Source organism: Leptonychotes weddellii, chromosome 2 (genome assembly GCF_054177405.1).
Source record: "Leptonychotes weddellii isolate Sample4059 chromosome 2, ASM5417740v2, whole genome shotgun sequence".
Lineage (NCBI taxonomy): Eukaryota > Metazoa > Chordata > Mammalia > Carnivora > Phocidae > Leptonychotes > Leptonychotes weddellii.
The window spans coordinates 138,192,328-138,213,051 of NC_138370.1; the positions used below are offsets into that span (position 1 = coordinate 138,192,328).

Here is a 20,724-nt window from a genome sequence, read left to right on the forward strand (position 1 = left end):
AAGATTTTCTCCTGGACATGGAGCTCAATATGGGGTGTGAAAACATGACCTGAGATCAAGACTTGAGCTGAGATCAAGAGCGGACCTTTAACCACTGAGCCACCCAGGTGCCCCATCTCCTGTATTTTCTTTAAAAAATTGTAGCTATTTCTTGAACATTCAAGGTTGCAACTATTTTGGGGTATGGTATATTTGAAGTAGGATGTAATTCCTTCTTAATATAGACATATACATATATATATGTGTGCGTGTATATATATACACACACATACATACACATGAATAGCCAATTTTCCCAGAAATAATTATTGAATAATCCTTTCTTTTCCCATTGATCTGAGTCCTTGATAGATCAAGTTTCCATATATTTGTGGTTTTGTGGGTTTGCGCTCTACTGGATTTTATCATTTTCCTTTAATCCTTGTGAACTAGCCCTCTATATTAATTACTAACTCCAAAGCTTTCATACTTGGTAGGCTAAGTTCCACACCATGTTCTTCTTTAAAATTTCTTTGTGATTCTTAGCTCTGTTTCCATGTAAAATTTAAATCCATTGTTAGGGGCACCTGGGTGGTTTAGTCGTTACGAGTCTCCTTCAGCTCAGGTCATGATCCCAGGGTCCTGGGATCCCAGAGCCCGCAACAGGCTCCCTGCTCAGCAGGAAGCCTGCTTCTCCCTCTCCCGCACCCCCTGCTTGTATTCCCTCTCTCGCTGTCTCTCTCTGTCAAATAAATATATAAAATCTTAAAAAAAATAAATGAATAAAATAAATAAAATCCATTGTTAATTTACACACACACACACACACACACACACACACACACACACACCATCTTGGAATTTCAAACTGGAACTACATCAATTCTACAGATCAATTTGGGGAGAATTTATATTCTTTTTATAAACATGTCTGTCACCTTTTTTATAAACCTGATATATCTCTTCACTTATTTGGGTCTTCTTTAATGTCTTTCAATAAGGTTGTATTATATTTTCTATTAAGATCCAGCAAATTCATACATAAGTATCTTACATTGCTTATCTCTAGTAAATGGTTTGGATTTTTCTTTTTTTTTCTCTTCTTTGGGATCTGTTAAACTTCCAGCATTCATTGTGCATTTTGAATCTGAGAACTCCTGTGTTTTTATAAGACCTAGAAAATCATCAGTCATTATCTTTTCAAATACTGCCTCTCTCACACATTCTATTACATTCTCCTAGAATTTTGACAAATATATGTTAGACTTTCTCACTTTATTCTCTAAGGCTTTAACTTATTTTACATTTTCCATATCCTAGTCTCCTTCCAATGACTTCTAGTACTTTAGATATATTTTTTATATTTTTCAATTCATTAATTCTCACTTTCAGCTTCTGGGCAAGCTGGACCGTTCTACCTGAAATAATTAAAAATTGGACAAGATACATAAAACAATGGTTTTCAAGACACTGAGCATCAGGTAGTGATGGACAGTGACCCCTAAGGGACAAGAAATAAATGAGGTGAGCCCTATGACAGCTCCAGCTTACTGCTTCAAGAATTTCTAGGCTGTGGCACAGGGAAAGGAACTCAGGTGAAGCCTGGTGGTTCCCCTAAGTTCAGAAGACACGACTGAAAGTCAAGGGAGGCCAAGGCAGTTAGGGTTTGCAGAGCAGACACTGGAGGAGAGCTACACAGACAGAGCTCCAGAGATCTATAAAAGGTGCCCCTTGAGTGTTCAGCTGAGCAGAGCTCAGCACAGAGGAAATTACCCAAGGCCAGAGAAAGAACCATCAAAAAGTTAAAGGGAATAATACTCAGGGCTCATGTAGGCCAGGAGTAACTCCTGTTCCCATCAGTCATTTGAAAACCTCATAATTCATAGGGCAATAGATAGCATACTCAAAACAGTTTTGTCCCAGTAATGAAACAAAATTAGTCCAGGACTAAATGCTACTCTGGTCCCACCTAATGAAGCTTAAAAGCAAAACTGAAAGGGCTCAAGCTACTTCCATCTGACTTAACTGTATCCCAGAACAAACCTCAAGAGTATTTATAGGGATAAAAGCCATCCAGCAACCAAGAAGATAAAACTCACAATGTCTGACATCTAAAATTACCAGGCATGCAGAGAATCAGGAAAATATAACCGATGAGGAGGAGGAAAAAAAAAAAAATCAACTGACTCAAAGTTGATAGAAACAGATGATAGCATATGTAGACGTAAATAAAAGCAGTGAAGACATAGTAAAGGAAACTAGTCAAAATGAAACACCAAGGAAAAAAAAGGATTCAGAACACATAACAATTTGATTAAAAAATTCTATCTCTAGAGAGAGCAATAAGGAATGAAAATGAATTTCATTTTTTCCACTATGTCTGTATTATGATTTTTTAACAAGAACAAAACAACAATAATCATAACTAACACCTACTGAGTGCCTACAACATGCCAGCAACTCTTCTAAGTTCTTGACATGTACTAACTTGTTTAATCGTCACAAAAACTTTAGAAGTACTACCACCATTCCATTTTCCAAATAAAGAAACCGAGGGATAGGAAGTTTGAGTAGCCTGTCTACAGGTAATAGGTGACAGAGAAGGATGTGAACGCACGTAGTCGACCTTCAGAGTATATACTCCTAACCAGCATCTCTAGCATACTATTTTGTAATTTTAAAAACATAGAGCATATTGAAACTATAATTGAAATTCATATAACATAATTTACCCCAAATCTAGTTTGATATATTACCTGATGGTTAATACATGTCAAATGTTCAATAGTTTTCTCTAATTTTGATTTTTCAAAAATACTCATTTCCTGGAGTTCCTGAAAAAGAATTTTATGGAAGATGTTTATTCACAGCAGATAACAAAACAAAATTAGCAAAGTAAGCAACACAAGTCTACAGGATTATTCTATTTGTCTTTTTAATAACATGGAAATGATTTAGAAAGAAAATCATTAGACATTTTATGATAATGATGCTTTTGGTTGAAAAAAAAAGGGACAAGAGTTTCTTATACTTTATATACAACTTCCATGTGCAATTGTAATAGAAGACACAGAATGGCATGGATTTGTTTTTAAAGATTTATACAGGTCAATCCATTAGTACAAGTATAAAAGGAAAAAGCAGCAGGTTAAGTCTGATCAGGAGTACGCCCTCATGAGAAGTGTGAGAGGAGCACAGGGCAAAGAAGAAATGAGGTCACAAAGACACAGGAAAGACTACTACAGGGCCATGCAAGAGATGAGAATTTCAAGAATAGGCTGGCCAACAGTGTAAACACAAGCACTATTTCTTTGGTTAGGTTACCTTATCCAACTCTTGCTGATGCTAAGTGTAGGACAAATGATATAAGCTGGTATTCCCTGAGAATTTTTCTAGTGCAGATTCATACTTCTATCCATGTTACTCATTAAAAACAAATCAATTAAGACACCTGGACACTTGAATTATATATCTGGTTGGAAGGGTCACTGTGCTATATGCATTTTTTATTAGATCATTCAACCAGTATTGAGTACATACTACATATCAAGCACCCAGCAAGGTGTTAGGAAAACATAGTGAGTAAAATGGATAAAGCCTCTGACATCACAGTTACTAAAGCCTAGTAGAAAAGACAAACCTTAAACAAGATACCATAATAAAACCATGAATATTCTGCTAGAAAAAATGAACTTTATGGCAACATACTGAAGGGAATCTAGAGTCTTGGGTTCATTGCTTGTGTGAGGAAACGATGTTTAACCTGGCTCTAAAGGATGTATAGGAATTAGCCAGGTGAAAGTACTGTAAGGGGTAAAAGATTTTTCAATAGCCTATGCAGAAAATTGGGCGTAAGAAAAAGTCCATTAAGCTTGGAGTTGAGAAAATGAGATGTGGGAAATGGGGGAGATGAGTTTGGGGAAAAGAAGCTAGACCCTGAAGTAGGCAAAAGCCAATCACTGAAGTCTTTGAAAACAGTTCATATATATATATATATATATTTAAAGATTTATTTGTGTGAGACAGAGAGAGAGCACAAGCAGGGGGAGCGGCAGGCAGAGGGAGAGGGAGAAGCAGGCAGAGGGAGAGGGGGAAGCAGGCTTCCCGCTGAGCAGGGAGCCCGATGTGGGACTTGATCCCAGGACGCTGGGATCATGAGCTGAGCTGAAGGCAGACGCTTAACCGACTAAGCTACCCAAGCGTCCCCAGTTGATAGATTTTAAATCTGATCAGATTTATCTCTCTGAAAGATAGACTCTGCCTTTGGTGTAAAATACAGATTTGAGAGGCTGCTGATACACTAATGCAGTTGGGAGAAAATAATGGCCAGAATGGGATGGCAGCAGGGGAACAGAAAAAAGTACACAGAGTTGAGAGAAACTAACGTAAGCTCAGGAGTCAGACTCCATCTGACTTCACTGTTAGGTGATCTTGGGCAGATTATTTAAACTCTGTAACTCAAAGACCACATCTGTAAGCTTTAGCTATCTGAAAAGGTAATTGTGAAGATTTACTGAGATAGCCCATGTAAAAAGCACTTAGAACAGAGCCTCCCACATGAAAAGACCTCAGTAAGTGTTAAATATTATTTAAGAGGTAGCACACATAGGACTTGGTGATTAGTTGAGAGAAAAGAGCTTTACAGGAGAGAGGAGCAGTGATGATGCCTGGTTTGACAACTGGGTAGGGTAGATAGCTGAATAACAGGAAACTACTAGAGGAGGCTTTAGGATTGAGATGATTAATTTAGTTTTTAAGTAAAAGACCTACTGTAAACTCATAAATCTTGCCTTCTACAATCTAGAAAGATTCTGGTAATAGGAATTTCACTTTTTCTGAGCTTTCAGTACTACTGCATTTTAAAATCCTGTTTCTACAGTCCTTGGCCCTTTCAACAAATATGGAAAAGAATAAATCAGAAGCTTGTGCTAAACGCTGCCATATTGCACAGAAATTTTCCATTTGGTAATTTTAACACTTATTTTTATAAGAAAGCACATTCTGCAGGGCAGTATTCCAAAAGAACCCAATTAAAAATATTCCGCTGGGGTAAAATTTCAACTGAAAATGTATGACATAAAGACTACCCTTATAATGCTTAAATATTCTTATTCCTAACTTGAGCTGCTAATTTCTAAGTATTAATTCAATAATACTTATTGGAAGCAAACTATGAATCCAAAATAGTAACAGTAAGAGCTAATGTTGAGTTCTTATAATGTTCCAGGCACTATTAAGTGCTTTATGTACATTCACACATTTTTTTGGAGATTATAAAAGAAAGTATAAGGTATTGCCGCTAAATAGCACACCAAAAGCACAAGAGACAAAAGAAAAAAATACATAAACTGGACTTTATCAAAATTAAAAACTCTTGTGCTTTAAAGGACTCCATTAAGAAAATGAAAAGGCAACCCACAGAATGGGGGCAAGTACTTGTAAATCATGTATCTGATAAGGAGCTTGTATCAAGAATATATAAAATACTCTTACAGTTCAGTAACAATGAGGCAATAACCCAATGTAAATATGGGCAAAGGATCTGAAGAGACATTTCTCCAAAGATACACAAATGGCCAAATAAGCACATGAATAGATGCCCGATGTCATTAGCCATCAAGGAAATGCAAATCAAGACCACAGTGGATACTACTTCATACCCACCAGCATGATGATAACAAAGAAGACAGATAATAACAAGTGTTGGTGAGGATGTGGAGAACCTAGAACTCTTATACACTGCCGGTGAGAATATAAATGGTACAGCTGATTTGGAAAACAGCCTGGCAGTTGCTCAAATGGCTACGGTTATCATATGAATCTAGGTATATACCCAAGATAAATGAAAACCTACATCAACAAAAAGTTGTACATGAATGTTCACAGGATCATTTTTCGTAACAGTCAAAAAGTAAAAACCACATAAATGAAAATTAAAATGTTTTCTATCTATCCATAGAATGGAATATTATTCTACAATAAAAAGGAATAAAGTATTGATACATACTACATGGATGAACTTGAAAACATTATGCAAAGTGAGAGAAGCCAAGAGATAAAAAACTACACACTAAGTGTTTCAATTATATGAAATGTTCAAAGTAGGCAAATCTGTAGAGACAGAAAGTAGTTTCGTGGTTGCCTAGGCCTGAGGAGGCTAGGGTGAAATGGAGAACCGCTGCTAAGGGGTTTCAGGGTCTCTTTTCGAGGTAATGAAAATGCTCTAAAATTGACTGTGGTGGTAGGCTGAACAGGTCTATGAATATATTAAAAAGCACTGAACTGTACACTATAAATGGGTGAACTGAATGTTATGTGAATAACTCAGTCAAGTTGTTTTACATTTAAAAAAAAAAGATAATGTCCTTCCACATGACGAAGGAACCTCCTATTGAGATCAGAGGTCAGTAATTTTCTCTAAAGAACCAGGTAATAAGTATTTTAGGATTTGTGGGCCACTTTCTGCTGCAAATACTCAATTCTGCCACTGCAGCACGACAGAAGCCACACAGAAAACTATGGTCCACAAATGAGCATGGTATTCCAATAACACTGACCGAAGATGCAACCTGAATTTCACAGTTTTCATGTGTCATGAAATACTCTCCTTTATTTTTCAATGACTTAAAATGTAAAAACCACTTTTAGCACATGGTCATACAAAAACACAATGGTCTAGATTTGGTTCATGTGTCATTGTTTGCCAACCTCTTGATCTAGCTGTACATCCTAAATAAGTCACTTCACAGGAAAACATAAAGGCCTCCCTTTTCCCTATAAATTACCTTTCAAAAATAAGTCAATCTTATTACTTACTTTTAACTTTTCTTTTAAAGCTTCTTTTTCTGACATAATCCTTCTTAAGTCAGATAATGCAAGTTCTTTTTCTTTTTCCATAAGACTCACAATATTATGGGAGACTGTGGTTTTGGTAGACTCTTGTCTTAGTGCACATAACTGTTCCTGAGCCTTAAAGAATTAAAAGATATAAATAAAAAACACTTTGGATATGCTCCAAAGGTTAAAAAAAAAAAAGGCAAACTAAACACATACTACCTTTGCTCTCTTCCCAAATCCCAACAAAATGAGTAAAAGGATTAAAACAACAACAAAATCCCAAAAGACAAGGAGATTGAGGGGAAACGCCAGCTACAAAATTTTGGAAACCAGACAGCAGATGGACAATGAGTAATTAACTAAGCAGACTCGAGAAAGCTGAAATCCAAGTCAATAGTGGGGAAAGCCCAGAAATGAATCAATTTGCAAATGCAGATTCCAAGAAAAATCTCCAAAAGTAAGAACAGCTTTTTCAACTTGACCTTTTAACTTACATGTCCTTCTCCCTCTCTCAAAGTAGCATTAGAACCTCATGGGAAATTGGTATGGAGCAAATTTAGACACTCTGCTGTGTTTATATTCACCTTGCTCTCTGACAACTGAGGCTTTGAAACTGGGCCAAGCTGTATCAATTCTCAAATTACAGGCTAAGTCCTTAATATCCAGTATCTCCAAATCGTGGGCGCTACCCACTGTTTGATAGACTCCTAACATGTCTGAATCCCAAGGATAAACTTGGCTCAGAGTAGGCTAAGACCTGTTTCAGGTAGCTTTAGAAGTAGGAGATTATTTCTAACAGACTTAACACAGAGATAAACTGGAAGAGAAGAAGAATAAATATGGAAAAAATTATAGAAATCTCTGCTTTGGGAACAGGACAATAACAGAAACTACTACCATACTTAGATAACTCTAATTATGAAGGAATATAACAAGGTCCATATATTACAGTAATTTAAAAGATTTATACTGGTTCCCTTATATTTAACTTGTTCTATATAATGTTGGCTTAATCAATTTCTTACTTCATTATATAAGACACTTAGTTTATCTCTTTCTGCTGTCAATAATTTAACATTGGACTGTATGTCCTCCATATGTTTTTCAAATCTTTCCAGCATACGCTGAAGTTCATCTCTTTCTCTTGTGATCAGATGAATTTCTGAGTTGTAATCACCCTAAAACATAATTTAAAAACAAGTTATCATTGTTATAATTATCACCATATGGTTGTCACAGGATGTTGGTAATGACAGTGACTGAATAATGTTAACAGACAAAAGGAACACAATTTTTTAATCCATAGTGAGAGCAGCAGATGATAGAGTGCAGGCAGTACTGGGGCAAATTTCCCGGCCTTCAAATGCCCAAAAGGCCCCCCCACCCCCACCCCCGCTGCCAATAATACCACTTGATCAGATCCTGTCAAACACTTCAACTGTCATTCTCCTGGAGTTATAATGGCAGTAACTAAAGTGTAATCCCCAGAGCAGAAGCATCAGCAGCATGTAGGAACTTGTTACACATGCAAGTTGGTGGGCCCACCCCAGACATACTAAATCAGAAATTGTGGGCATAGGGCCAGTAACCACGGTCTATCAAGCCCTCCAGGTGATTCTCACGCATGCTAATTGTTGGGAACCACTAGTTTACAAACCTCTCCAGGGAAGAGACTAGGAGGATATGTGTGTGCCTGCTCACCCAGTATAAGTAACTATTATAGCCTAGCACATTCTTCAGTGTTTTCTGATTGAATCTAAGATCAATTTCCCAGCCACACCAACCTCCGCAACCATCCCAGCCCCAACCTATGTGAAGTCTATTTTTGCAATGAGAGAAATATAAACATTTCTACCAGGCAGTATACACTAAGGATGTTCACCAAATAAGCAAATACTTCCAACATTTCTAAAACAAGATGATGCTTATTATTTTAGTCTGATTCAACAGATCCACTATCTTCACAACTATGTGGAAAATAAAGGTGATAAATGTAGACTTGGGATCTAGGTCTTTTTTTTTTTAGAGCGCGAGCAAGCAAGCGAGTGATCAGGGGAGAGGGAGAATCTTAAGCAGGTTCTACGCCCAGCACAAGCTTGACGCAGGGCTTGATCTCACAACCCCGAGGGGATGTAAGGTACCTTAATATTAAAGTACTAAATGCAGAAGCCCCAGGAAGAGATAATCTGATATATGTTAAGCATCCTGATATATGTTATTCATTATCTACTGTGCACATAACCATGTCTAATGTAGACTTGGTATCTGTGAGGTAAATTTAACCTGCCACTTGGAAGTAAGTTATCATCTTGGTAAACAAGCAAAACCAAAGCATAATGGATGAGGTCAGTTATCTGGACACCTTAAAGGGTAAGATATTTTATAGGACAAAAGCAGATTAGGGGGGTGCCTGGGTGGCTCTGTCGTTAAGTGTCTGTCTTCAGCTCAGGTCATGATCCCAGGATCCTGGGATCAAGCCCCGCATCGGGCTCCCTGCTCCGCAGGAAGCCTGCTTCTCCCTTTCCCACTCCCCCTGCTTGTATTCCCTCTCTCGCTGTGTCTTTCTCTGTCAAATAAATGAATACAATCTTAAAAAAAAAAAAAAGCAGATTAGGGTTTGAGGACTTAAGTCTTAGATAGCTATAAAAGAAAATCTGTAACCTAATTATATCTACATAAAAATATCTTACAAAAAGGAGGTCTGCATAGATTTTAGAAAAGGAGTACTCAGTGAATAAAGATTTGACAGTAGTGCAGATGTGGTCACTGAGCACTGGAACAAAGCAGAGCTGAGCCTTGTACTGTCCCACTGCCCTGGAATCACAGAGTTTGCCCATGGCTGACAAAATTCAGCGGGCTAGGGCAAAAGCCCAGAGGGGCTCCTGAGCTCAAGGCTTGGCAGAAGTGTCACTGCTCATCCAGCTTCTCCCCCAGAGCTAAGCTGAGGACCTGGGATGGGGTGGGAGCTGGGGTCTGGTTATAAATAAAGTTGGGACATTAAAAAACAAAAAAGATTTGACAGTCTATTTTCATTACTGTCTAGGTCTCAGCTTAAATGTCACTTTCTCTCAGGAGTTTCTGACTCTTCAGTCTAATTTAGATCTCCCTTTTTGTATTCTTAAGAGCATTCTGAAACCTTGTATCCTTTTTTCACTAACACTTACTATAAACGAGCTTATAAAGTTATTAACATGATTAGGCGTTTAATATATGTCTTTACCACTAAAATGTAAGCTCAATGAGAGAGACAGTAGGTATCTGGTCTGACCACACCTTCAGTGCCTAGCATGGTACCTAAAATGAACAAATTCTCCAACATTACTGACTGGCCTTCTTAAGCAGGAACTCTAGCTCTTTTCTAAATATATCCTATATAGACATAAATATACAGATATATTTTGTTCATATGTAATTGTTAATAATTCCCTTTTACCATTCCATTGTTCCTGACACACACACACACAAGCTCATGCACATACATACATAATACTAAAGGCTACAAGCACAGAAACTATGTCTTCTTTATCTCACATCCAGTGCCTCATTCAGAGCGGGCACTTAATATGTACCTGTTGAACTGAATTTAACTTTGTACCTAGACCTGATGTGTTTTGAACCAGCAAATATTAAGGGCGTGAAATATTTACTAGGCACTAGGTGTAATGCTGGGCCCTTATTATCTCATGTAACCTTTGGAAACGGGTTTCATGAAGTGAGGTAACCTGTCCAAGGTCATAAAGGCAGTTTGTGTCTCTAATTCCAAAGCCCTTTCAACTCTACTATACTTGAAACTCATGATTGGAACCATAGTGAGTATAAGCATAAGGAGAAGGAGGCAGTGCTCACGCTACACGCACAATAGAGTATCAATGGGTATATCTTTGACAAAGATCACTGATATTAAAAATATCAATATTTTTTTCTGAGTACTGCAATCCTAAGGAAACTGTGCCTAACAGTTTGCCATAAAGCAGGATTTGAAAACTCATGTGTACCATAGTTTGCTATGTAGTTTCTAAATATGTTTAAAATACCCAAGTTTAGGTGCAGATGCACACTTCACCCATTTCACTCACGTACACACCTACTCTTCCCTGCCATTCCTGCAACTTATTACTGGAACTCTAAAATGCTCTGAACACCCTACCTTTCTAAACTTTAGAAAAGGAATTCTTGATCTGTGTCAGGTAACATTAGAACATTTTAAGAAAATACATAAGTTGAAAAGGGATAAAAGTCTCTTCTAATTTTACCAGTACCTCAAAAATACCTCATTTGTTTTTCAACTGGAAATCCATACTGAGGAGTTAAATCAAATATTTAGGTTAAAAGCTTTAAGATATTTGTCTACTCAGTTTTACTGAATAAATACGTGATTAAACTAATCAACCATTTTATGGAAGATTCTCCTATGCAATAAAGGTGATCAATTCAGTGATTCATTTTTTCTGAGTCCTAAGTATATATGGGGCTTAAAAAACAACTCAGTAACACAAAGATTAACTTATACAGTATTTTCCCACCAATTCATTCTGCTTATAACAGATAACATAGGGTAGTGTTTTTACTAACACCTGTAAATCAAATTCAGCCATTAGCCAATGAAGTTAAAAAACAGTCCAATCAGAAAACAAGCCCAAACCATCTGACAATGGACACAGGATCTTCAGGAAAAAAAATGATGAAACTAGTAAACTCAGCCAAGTCTGAATTTTTTCTAACCTATTATCTTCATGTATATGTCACAGTGACTTGGTATTTTTAAACATTTGAAATTAAATGTTTTGAGTTTTAATTTTAGTCCCAACTTCCCCTAATTTTATCTAGTGTGTAGATAATGTTAGAATCATAAGCCTCCAGGACTCCTATAGCTCCGAAGCTTAAAAAAAAAAAGAAAAACATGAATGAAGAAGTCAAATGATACTCATAAAACACTGAAAATAATTAAGACCGAAAATAGAGATACATGATTTTAATCTCTCAAGAAACATGGTTAACTTTACCTAATATACATCTTTAGACTACCAACTTATAAATGTGTTGTAGCAGACAAATGGGAAGACCTGCCCTGCACGCACTTCCACACTCTACCTGCTCCTGTTGAGTGGTTAACATGGAAGATGTCTGGTGTGCACAATGTGACCAGCCCTTCTGACTGGTCCAAGGCTGGGAATAGCAAGAAGCCATGTCATCTGCCATGTGGATGAAGCCACTCTGCTTTGAGAGAAAATGCAGCTGATACCAAGAGTAAAGGATAGAAAGAAAGGAAACGTCCAGTAGCATGAATTACTAGTTCCAGTTTCTGGAAGCCCAGATGTCCCTGTACTTACCCTACATACATAATGAACTATTCATCTTTCCTTAATTTCCAAAAATCAGTATGTTATGCTTTGTTCTTAAGTAGTTTTCCTCATAAATGCAATGTTTCTACAGTACAGGTTGTGTAAAAAAAAATCAAAATTGAGAAAAACCTTTTTTTTGAGAGAGAGTAAGTGCATACATGAGCAAGGGGGAGGGGCAAAGGGATAGAGAGGAAGACTCTGAAGCAGGCTCCATGCCCAGCGAGGAGCCCGACTCGGGGTTCAATCTCATGACCCCGTGATTATGACATGAGCCTTTAAAATCAAGAGTCTGATGATGCTTAACCAACTGAGCCACCCAGGTGCACCACCCCACGCTTTTAAGTAAGCGCCACATCCAGCACAGAGCCCAAGGCAGGGTGTGAACTCATGACTCTGAGATCAAGACCTGAGCTGAGACCAAGAGTCAGACGTTTAACTGAATGAGCCACCCAGGAGCCCCAAGAAAAACTTTTAAAAAACAAATATTATAAGTTATATTTAATATAATAATCACATCAGAAAAGTCTGTTCATAAAGACACACTTTTGATTATCAATTATCCTTAAAAAGAGATATTACCTTTTCTAGTGTTTTAAATATTGGAATTTTTTCACGTGTAGAATAATTTATAGAGCAAGATCTTCGCTGTATTATATGTTGGAGTCTTTCTAGTTCTTTCTTATAAAAATCTCGTTCTTCTTCTATACCTTTCAGAAATGTATCTAAACGAGAGGGTGACTTGTCTCGACGTTTTATTCCATGTTCTAGCCTCATCCTTTCAACTTCCAGAGTAAGTTCTCTTTCTGTAAATTAAAGTAATTAAATATTAAAAGTGTTGCATATAAATTATACAATTACCCAAATACATTATATCAATAAGTTTTAGAATACAAGCTACTAAAAATCATTAACTTTTGTATATCACCTAGCATTGGCTGATATCAAAGAGGTAAATATTGAGAAAAATGAAGAAAAAGAGCACAAATTACATTAAAAGTTTAAATAAAATCTAATAAGTCAAAGTCCTCCTACTTTTGTCTTCTCACAAGGTTGGTATCATTTAGTACTATAGAATGAATAAACTACCACATGGTACTTTCTGGTGACCTGAAAATGCATTAAAAGAAAATTTATCTAAAAGCAATTAATCATAATATGCATGATTTTTAACATTAAGTTTGAATTTAATACAGTATTACACAAAGAGATCAAAACAACTCATCTTTCTCCAAATAAGTACAACTATTAACTTTTACAACAAAAGTTACCTTTTCATGAGTCACAAGTACGCTAATACTGGTAATTTCACATGGTTCAATTTAATTTAACTCTGAGGCATGAAATGATTTTCTAGACATATTCTGATTCACTCATCTCTTCTTTCATTCATTTGACAGGTATTTGTGGAGCATTTACTCTATGCCCACACGTATGAAAAATATAGCTAAGGTCAAACAGTTATTCTGTGTAGTGGGATAAAATCTACAAAAGAATAGCATACAATGCAATCTGGAGGATGAATTGGTAAATTCATCCCAAGGAGTGACCAGAGAGGTAAGAAGAAAGTAGGAGAGTGGGAAGGAATGGGCTACTGGGTTAAATGCTAAGAAGTCAAATAAAGTAATGAATGAAAAGTGTCCACTGCATTTAGCATAATGGGGATGAGAGAAGCCCTTCCGAGAGTAGCTCAGGTGGGGACGGAAGCCAACTGGAGCAGATTGAGGAGCTAAAGGGTAGTAGTGATCAAGCAGAAACAGCAAAGGTGGATGACCTTTCAAAATGTTAAAACTGTGAAAAAGAAAAAGGGTGGCTGGAGGGGAATGGGTCAAAGTTTTTGTTATAGAATGGGAAAAGGGTAAGCATGGGTTTGTTGTTTAAATTTCAGTTAGTTAGCATACAGTGTAATATTAGTTTCAGGTGTACAATACAGTGATTCAACACTTCCATAAATCACCCCATGCTCATCAAGACAAGTGTACTCCTTAATCCCCATCACCTATTTCACCCATCCCTCCACCTACCTCCCCTCTGGTAACCAGCAGTTTGTTCTCTTGAGTTGAGTCTGTTTCTTTTTTCTTTTAAGATTTTTTTAAGTAATCTCTACACCCAACGGGGGGGGCTCAAACTCACAACTCCGAGATCAAGAGTCACATGCTCTTGTGACTGAGCCAGAGAGGTGCCCCAAGAGTCTGTTTCTTTGCCTCTCTTTCTCTTTTTCCCCTTGCTCATTCGTCTTCTTAAATTCCACACATAAGCGGGGCGCCTGGGGGGCTCAGTCGGTTGGGCGTCTGCCTTTGGCTCAGGTCATGATCCCAACGTCCTGGGATCGGGTCCTGCATTGGTCTCCCTGCTCAGCGGGGATTCTGCCTCCCCCTCTTCCTTCTACCCCTCACTCCTGCTTGTGCTCTCTCTCAAATAAATAAAATCTTTAAAAAAAAATCCCACATGAGTGAAATCATATGATATTCATCTTTCTCTGACTTATTTCACTTAGCATAATATTCTCTAGCTCCATCTATGTCATTGCAAATGGCAAGATTTCATTCTTTTTTATGGCCAATATTCCATGGTATACAGATACACATTTTCCTCATCCACTCTTCAGTCGATGGGGCACTTGTGCTGTTTCCATAATTTGGCTATTGTAGATAATGCTGCTATAAACATCAGGGTGCATGTATCCCTTTGAATTAGTATTTTTGTGTTCTCTGGGTAAATACCTAGTAGTGCGATTGCTGGATTATAGGAGAGTTCTATTTTTAACTTTTTGAGGAAGCTCCATACTGTTTTCCACAGTGGCTGCATCAGTTTGCATTCCCATCAACAGTACAAGAGGGTTCCCCTTTCTTCACATCCTCGCCAACACCTGTTGTTTCTTTTGTTGTTGATTTTAGCCATTCTGACAGGTGTGAGGTGATATCTCACTGTAGTTTTGACTTGCATTTTCCTGATGGCAAGTGATGATGAGCAGCTTTTCATGCATCTATTGGCCATCTGTATGTCTTCTTTGGAAAGATGTCTATTCATGTCTTCTACCCTGTTAAATGGATTATTTCTTTTTCAGGTGTTGAGTTTTATATGTTCTTTATATATTTTAGATACCAATCCTTTGTCAGATATGTCATTTATAAATATCTTCTCCCATTCTGTAGGCTGCTTTTTAGTTTTGTTGATTGTTTTCTTTGCTGTGCAGCTTTTCATTTTGATGTAGTCCCAGTGGTTTATTTTTGCTTTTGTTTTCCTTGCCTCAAGAGACATATCAGGGTAAGTATGTTTAAATGCCAATGGACAAAAACAGTACAGACTTAAGTTATAGAAAAGAGATAATTAATATGCGAGGTTTTAAAATTAGAAAGGACAAGACCCAGAGAACATTCGGAGGCAGTGGCCTTTCCTAAGAGGGACACACTTCCATAGTAACAGGAAGGAAGATAAAAATGGACAGTTTAAGATCTTGGGACAGGAAAATGACAGAAAGCCTCACTGATGGCTTCAATTCTCTTAGGGAACCTGAAGATCGCCCACTCAGAATGGGAGGTGGAATGAGAGTCACAGGCTTATTGAGAATGGAAAACATTTGAAATGTTCCCTGCAGAGAGTAGGAGATCAAGTGGTAAGAAATATAGAGTAAAATTTCCATACATCACTGAGTGCTGGACCATCTAATTTACAGTGCTACTGATGTGTTTGGTGCACACACAAGCAGTACTTAGTTGCTCATGTGCAAATGTGTAGAAGGTAAATATTTTGGTTGACCTGTGGTTGGATTTTTGGTAGGCTGGTGCATTTGCGACACAGAGAAGCAGGGAGTTTCAGATATGAAAGATCACACTAAAATGATAGGTCACAGCTAGGTATGAAAGGAAGTAAATTACAAACTTTTATACATAGGTCTAAGCACTTTAATGTATTAACCCATTTAATCCTCAGAATAATCTTTTGGGTAGGTGCCATCATTAACCCCATAGACAGGGAAACTAAAGCATAGAGAGGTTAAGTAATGTGCTCAAGTCATAAAGGCAGTGAATGGAGAAGGGGTCAAACAGATTATCCATATGGATGCTGAAAAGCCTAGGATATAGCCTCTTTTTAACACAGCACACTGGCTTTCTTTTACTTCTGAAGACGCATGGGGCTTCTGCTCTTAAGTAATCTCTACACCCTACGGGGGGGCTCTGCTCTTGACAGCACCGGGCTTCTGCTCTTGCCGTTCCCTTTGTCTGGAAAAAACTGCCCCAAATCTTCATTTGGCTGGTGTCTTGTCTCTGAGACCTTGGGTTAGTCAATCTCTAGCATATCTTCCCCCATTTTCATACCTCTTATCATCTAAAATTGGCTTTTTCATTTATGTGCTACTAATATGTCCAACTGGAACAAAGGCTCCACAAGAGCAGGGACCTTGCGTATCATATACCCCAGTACCCAAAACAGAGCCTGGCACACGAAAGGCTCATAAACATTTGTCAAATAGAATGGATGAGTGGATGAATTCTTACATGTTTCTTAAACTAACTTATTTAGGGCTGATACCTGGCAGAAAGTTGCCCTACTGGGAGAAAGAGAGAAAGAGAATATGTTCTTTCAGGTGATATAAGTGCATCTCCTTATAAAGATTCTGCATTTCAATTTTTCACCATTTCAGAAGTTTTCCTCTTAGTCTTAATTAATTCTATTATCTGCTTCAAAAAAGCATATACTTCTATTGGAAAATACTCAAGCAGGGTTCCCTGTACCAACTAGTCAAAATATAAAAGAATCCTGTAAGGTCATTGAAGATTTTCCACTCTATCTACAGCATCCAGTATGGTTTCTGATATATTAACAAGCACTCTACAAATATTTATTGAGTGAATGAATGAATGAAAGATAATCTACTAAGAAAAATAATATGTCAAGAGGAAATAACACTTTTTAAGTTATCAACATTTTATATTTTACCTGTAACTGCAAAACTTTCCATTTTTTTGTTAAGTCTTTGCTTTTCTTGTTCAAGCTGATGAACAACAGTTTCCAGGTCTGACTTTATAAGTAGTTCATCACTCAGTCTCTCCTTTTCTTTATGGCATAAGTTTAATTCCTGCAAATTTTAATACTATAATTAAGATTTCTAACAACTTGATAAAATATTATAGAACTTAAAGTAGATATTTTGGTAAGTACATTTAATTAAGAGTAAGTCACAGACACACTTTTAGTTAGTCATATATGGGTTCAACTAAAGTTCATTCTCAACTGTGGCTAAAAGGACCATAAAACCCAAATATGAATAGGGCTCCTTTCTGAGTAGAATTATTAGATTTTATTTTCTCTTAATTTGTTTAACATACTGTCTACTTTTTAAAATGAATATGTACTTGTGCAATAAAAAGCTTTAAAGCCTTTTTATTTTTAAAAGAAGGCGGAAGGAAGCCATAGTGCTCTCAGACTATCATAGGTATCAGTAACTATGCTGGTTATTGTCTCAGGCTCATCTGCACAATGGGGATAAGAGCAGTATCTGGACACCGAGGACTCACTGGTGAGGATGAAACTAAGGATGTGAAGCACTCTGCACAGTGTCTAGAACATGGCAAGTGCTTAATAAATGCTATTAATGTCATTAATATTTATCCTAAAAATACATAATATCATACTAATGAAAAAAATAAGAAAGGTCAGAAAGTAACTATAGCATCTGACTGTCATCCAATACTACTGAGACTTGGTCAGAGTCCGAGACAAGCATTACGAATCACACTCAACTGTTGATAGGATACATACAATGCAGCGAACAAAAATTCCTGCCCTCACAGAGTTTACATTGTCAGTAAAAACATCATCAAAACATCTACTTTCTGTTTACTGACCTCATGGAAGATTTTCACAATATCTATGAGACTCAAGAGTAGACAACATCAAAAAAAAAAAAAGAGTGGACATTTATCAGGTTTAGTTAATTCAGTTATTTAATACTGAATTGAGTAGCTGCAAGTGAATAAAAAGGAAGCCACTGTGATTCACAGTGAGCATATAAAAGTCAGCAAGTATTCAAGCACCTACAGTGTGGCAGCATATCACAATGGCTTCATTTTTTAATTTGCCTTATGCCACCAGAACATTGCTGCTATACTGTATAAGACTATAAATAATAAGAAAACTTGAAAATTAGTATTAGTCTTAGTTTCCAATCTTAAAAGAAACTCATCCAATTTAATAAGCTATTAAAAAAAAATCCCCAATCATCTTTTAGGTGACCACCCAGGAGTTTCTAACTGGAAGCAAGGCATGACTATAGAACTATATGCTACATCTAGGCTTATGCTGGGACGATTACTATTTTTCTTATTTGAAGAAGACTACCAGAACAAGTATTATCTAGAAAGATGGTTTTCACTACCAAACAAAGCTATTTTTATAAAAGAGGACGGAATTTTTTTTTTTTTTTAAGATTTTATTTTTAAGTAATCTCTATACCTGACGTGGGGCTCAAACTCACAATCCTGAGATCAAGAGTCATGTGCGCTCTAGAGGCGCCTGGGTGGCTCAGTTAAGTGTCCAACTCTGATTTTTGTTTAGGTCATGATCTTAGGGTTGTGAGATTGAGCCCTGCAATGGGCTCCTATCTGTTTGTTATCCTCTCCCAGACTCTACCCTTCCCCCCACTCACATACACACGTGCTCTTTCTCTAAAATAAATAAATAAAAAATCTTAAAAAAAAAAAAAAAGAGTTGCATGCCTCAACTGAGCCAGCCAGGTACCCCAGATTGAGTGCTTTTAATAAAAGTCAACAATTTTAACAAGTAATTATCAATTTATAATTTTAATATTAGTAAACTTACAAGTCATGAAGTAGTTAAAAGAATATAAAATTCCTAACAGGTTTTCCAAATTCAAATTTAACTTGCCATCTACTGTATATAAAATTAAAGAATTATAAAAACAGAAATGAAATTAAATACATCCATACAGTGGAATATTACCCAGCCATAAAAAGGAAGTACTTGGATACATGCTACAACAAGCATGAAACTAGAAAACACTGTGCTAAATCAAAGAAGCCAGACACAAAAGGCCACATATTGTATGATTCCATTGGTATAAACTGTCCAGAATATGCAAGTCTATAGAAATAGAAAGATTAGTGGTTGTCAGAGGCTGAGCAGAGGAAAATGGGGAGGGACTGCTAAATGGGTATGACGTTTCTTTTTGGAGTGATGAAAATGTTCCTTTACTTGATGGTCAGAATGGTTGCAGTACTTCATAACTACACCAATACCAATGAAATAAATGCTTAAGAGTGAATATTATAATGTGTAAATTATATCTCAATTAAAAAATATATGTAAAATACAGCATGCAAATTTTCTTACCAAAAGTTCTGGCAATTTAACATGACATCTACTTACCAGTTGAAGTTTTGCCATTGTTTCTTCAAGATCCCGCATTTCAGAAAGCTTTCTTTTAATCTCTTTCTAGGAATAAAAAACTTATTAGGTACAGACCTAAAAGTCAAGAATATTTATCACTAAGTCACAATGCAAATAAGGCCAAGTCATTTTTTTGAGTAGTCTTCCTTCTCAGCAGTGAGATGGGAGGTTTTAGCAGTTTTAAGGCTCAATTTCAGTGAAGAGGAGACAAAGTCCAGGCTTCTCTTTAATTTCTTGGTATCCTGAATGCTTAGAGGGAGCTATTTGTAACATCTGAAACAAGAGGGCCCACTTAAAAACCTATTTTGCCTATATACTTGCAGGACCTTCCTTGAACCTTGATTTTTGGGCTCTTCTTATGGCACTGTCATTTCCTAATTTTCCCATCTTATTTGATTTCCCTCCACCTGCTACTACCAATGTGGAACCTCTATACAGCAAATAAGAGCACTGAATGCCAATATTAAAATATTTTGACCCAACAGGAATCTTTTGCGAGCCAAACTGTCTTTTTTTTTTTTAAAGATTTTATTTATTTATTTGAGAGAGAGAATGAGATAGAGAGAGAATGAGATAGAGAGAGAGAGCATGAGAGGGGGAGGGTCAGAGAGAGAAGCAGACTCCCCGCCGAGCAGGGAGCCCGATGCGGGACTCAATCCCGGGACTCCAGGATCATGACCTGAGCCGAAGGCAGTCGCTTGACCAACTGAGCCACCCAGGCGCCCCCAAACTGTCATTCTTGAGCACTGCCAATGGGACCTGAGAAGCTATATTCAGTATGTTGTGTGCATGAGCAGAGAAGATGTAAAAGAAGTGGAAAAAGAGAGGAATGAGATATAGGAATGTTGCAATGAAACTAGAGCCACCAAAAATTAAAACTGCACTAATTATGTTCTTCATTTTTCTTAAGTTTATTTTTTTTAGTAGTCTCTATACCCAATGTGGGGCTGGAACTCATGACCCTGAGATCGAGAGTCACATGCACTTCCAAATGAGCTAGGCAGGCACCCCTATATTCTTCATTTTCAAGACTCTTTTGGCTATCCTGGGGCCCCTTGAGATTTTATAATTTTTTTCCATTTCTATAAAAAATGCCATTGGGATTTGGATAGGGATTGTACTGAATCTGTAGATTGCTTTGGGTACCATGGACATTTGA

At 37.1% G+C, this 20,724-nt stretch overlaps 1 protein-coding gene across 9 annotated transcripts in view; it reads right to left on the reverse strand.

The window, feature by feature from the left end:
- Window positions 1–20,724, reverse strand: part of CEP135 (centrosomal protein 135) — a 77,140-nt gene that overhangs the window by 39,251 nt on the left and 17,165 nt on the right. For all 9 annotated transcript variants that reach the window (XR_014143019.1, XR_014143022.1, XR_014143021.1 and 6 more), the window contains 6 exons: window positions 19,545–19,610; window positions 17,097–17,235; window positions 12,738–12,961; window positions 7,842–7,994; window positions 6,796–6,948; window positions 2,736–2,813 (listed from right to left, as the gene is read on the reverse strand). Coding sequence is in view for 1 of the 9 variants with exons in the window: in XM_081812362.1 (XP_081668488.1) it covers window positions 2,736–2,813; window positions 6,796–6,948; window positions 7,842–7,994; window positions 12,738–12,961; window positions 17,097–17,235; window positions 19,545–19,610 (813 nt within the window). In the remaining 8 variants the exon portion in view is untranslated. The remainder of the gene's footprint in view (window positions 1–2,735; window positions 2,814–6,795; window positions 6,949–7,841; window positions 7,995–12,737; window positions 12,962–17,096; window positions 17,236–19,544; window positions 19,611–20,724) is intronic.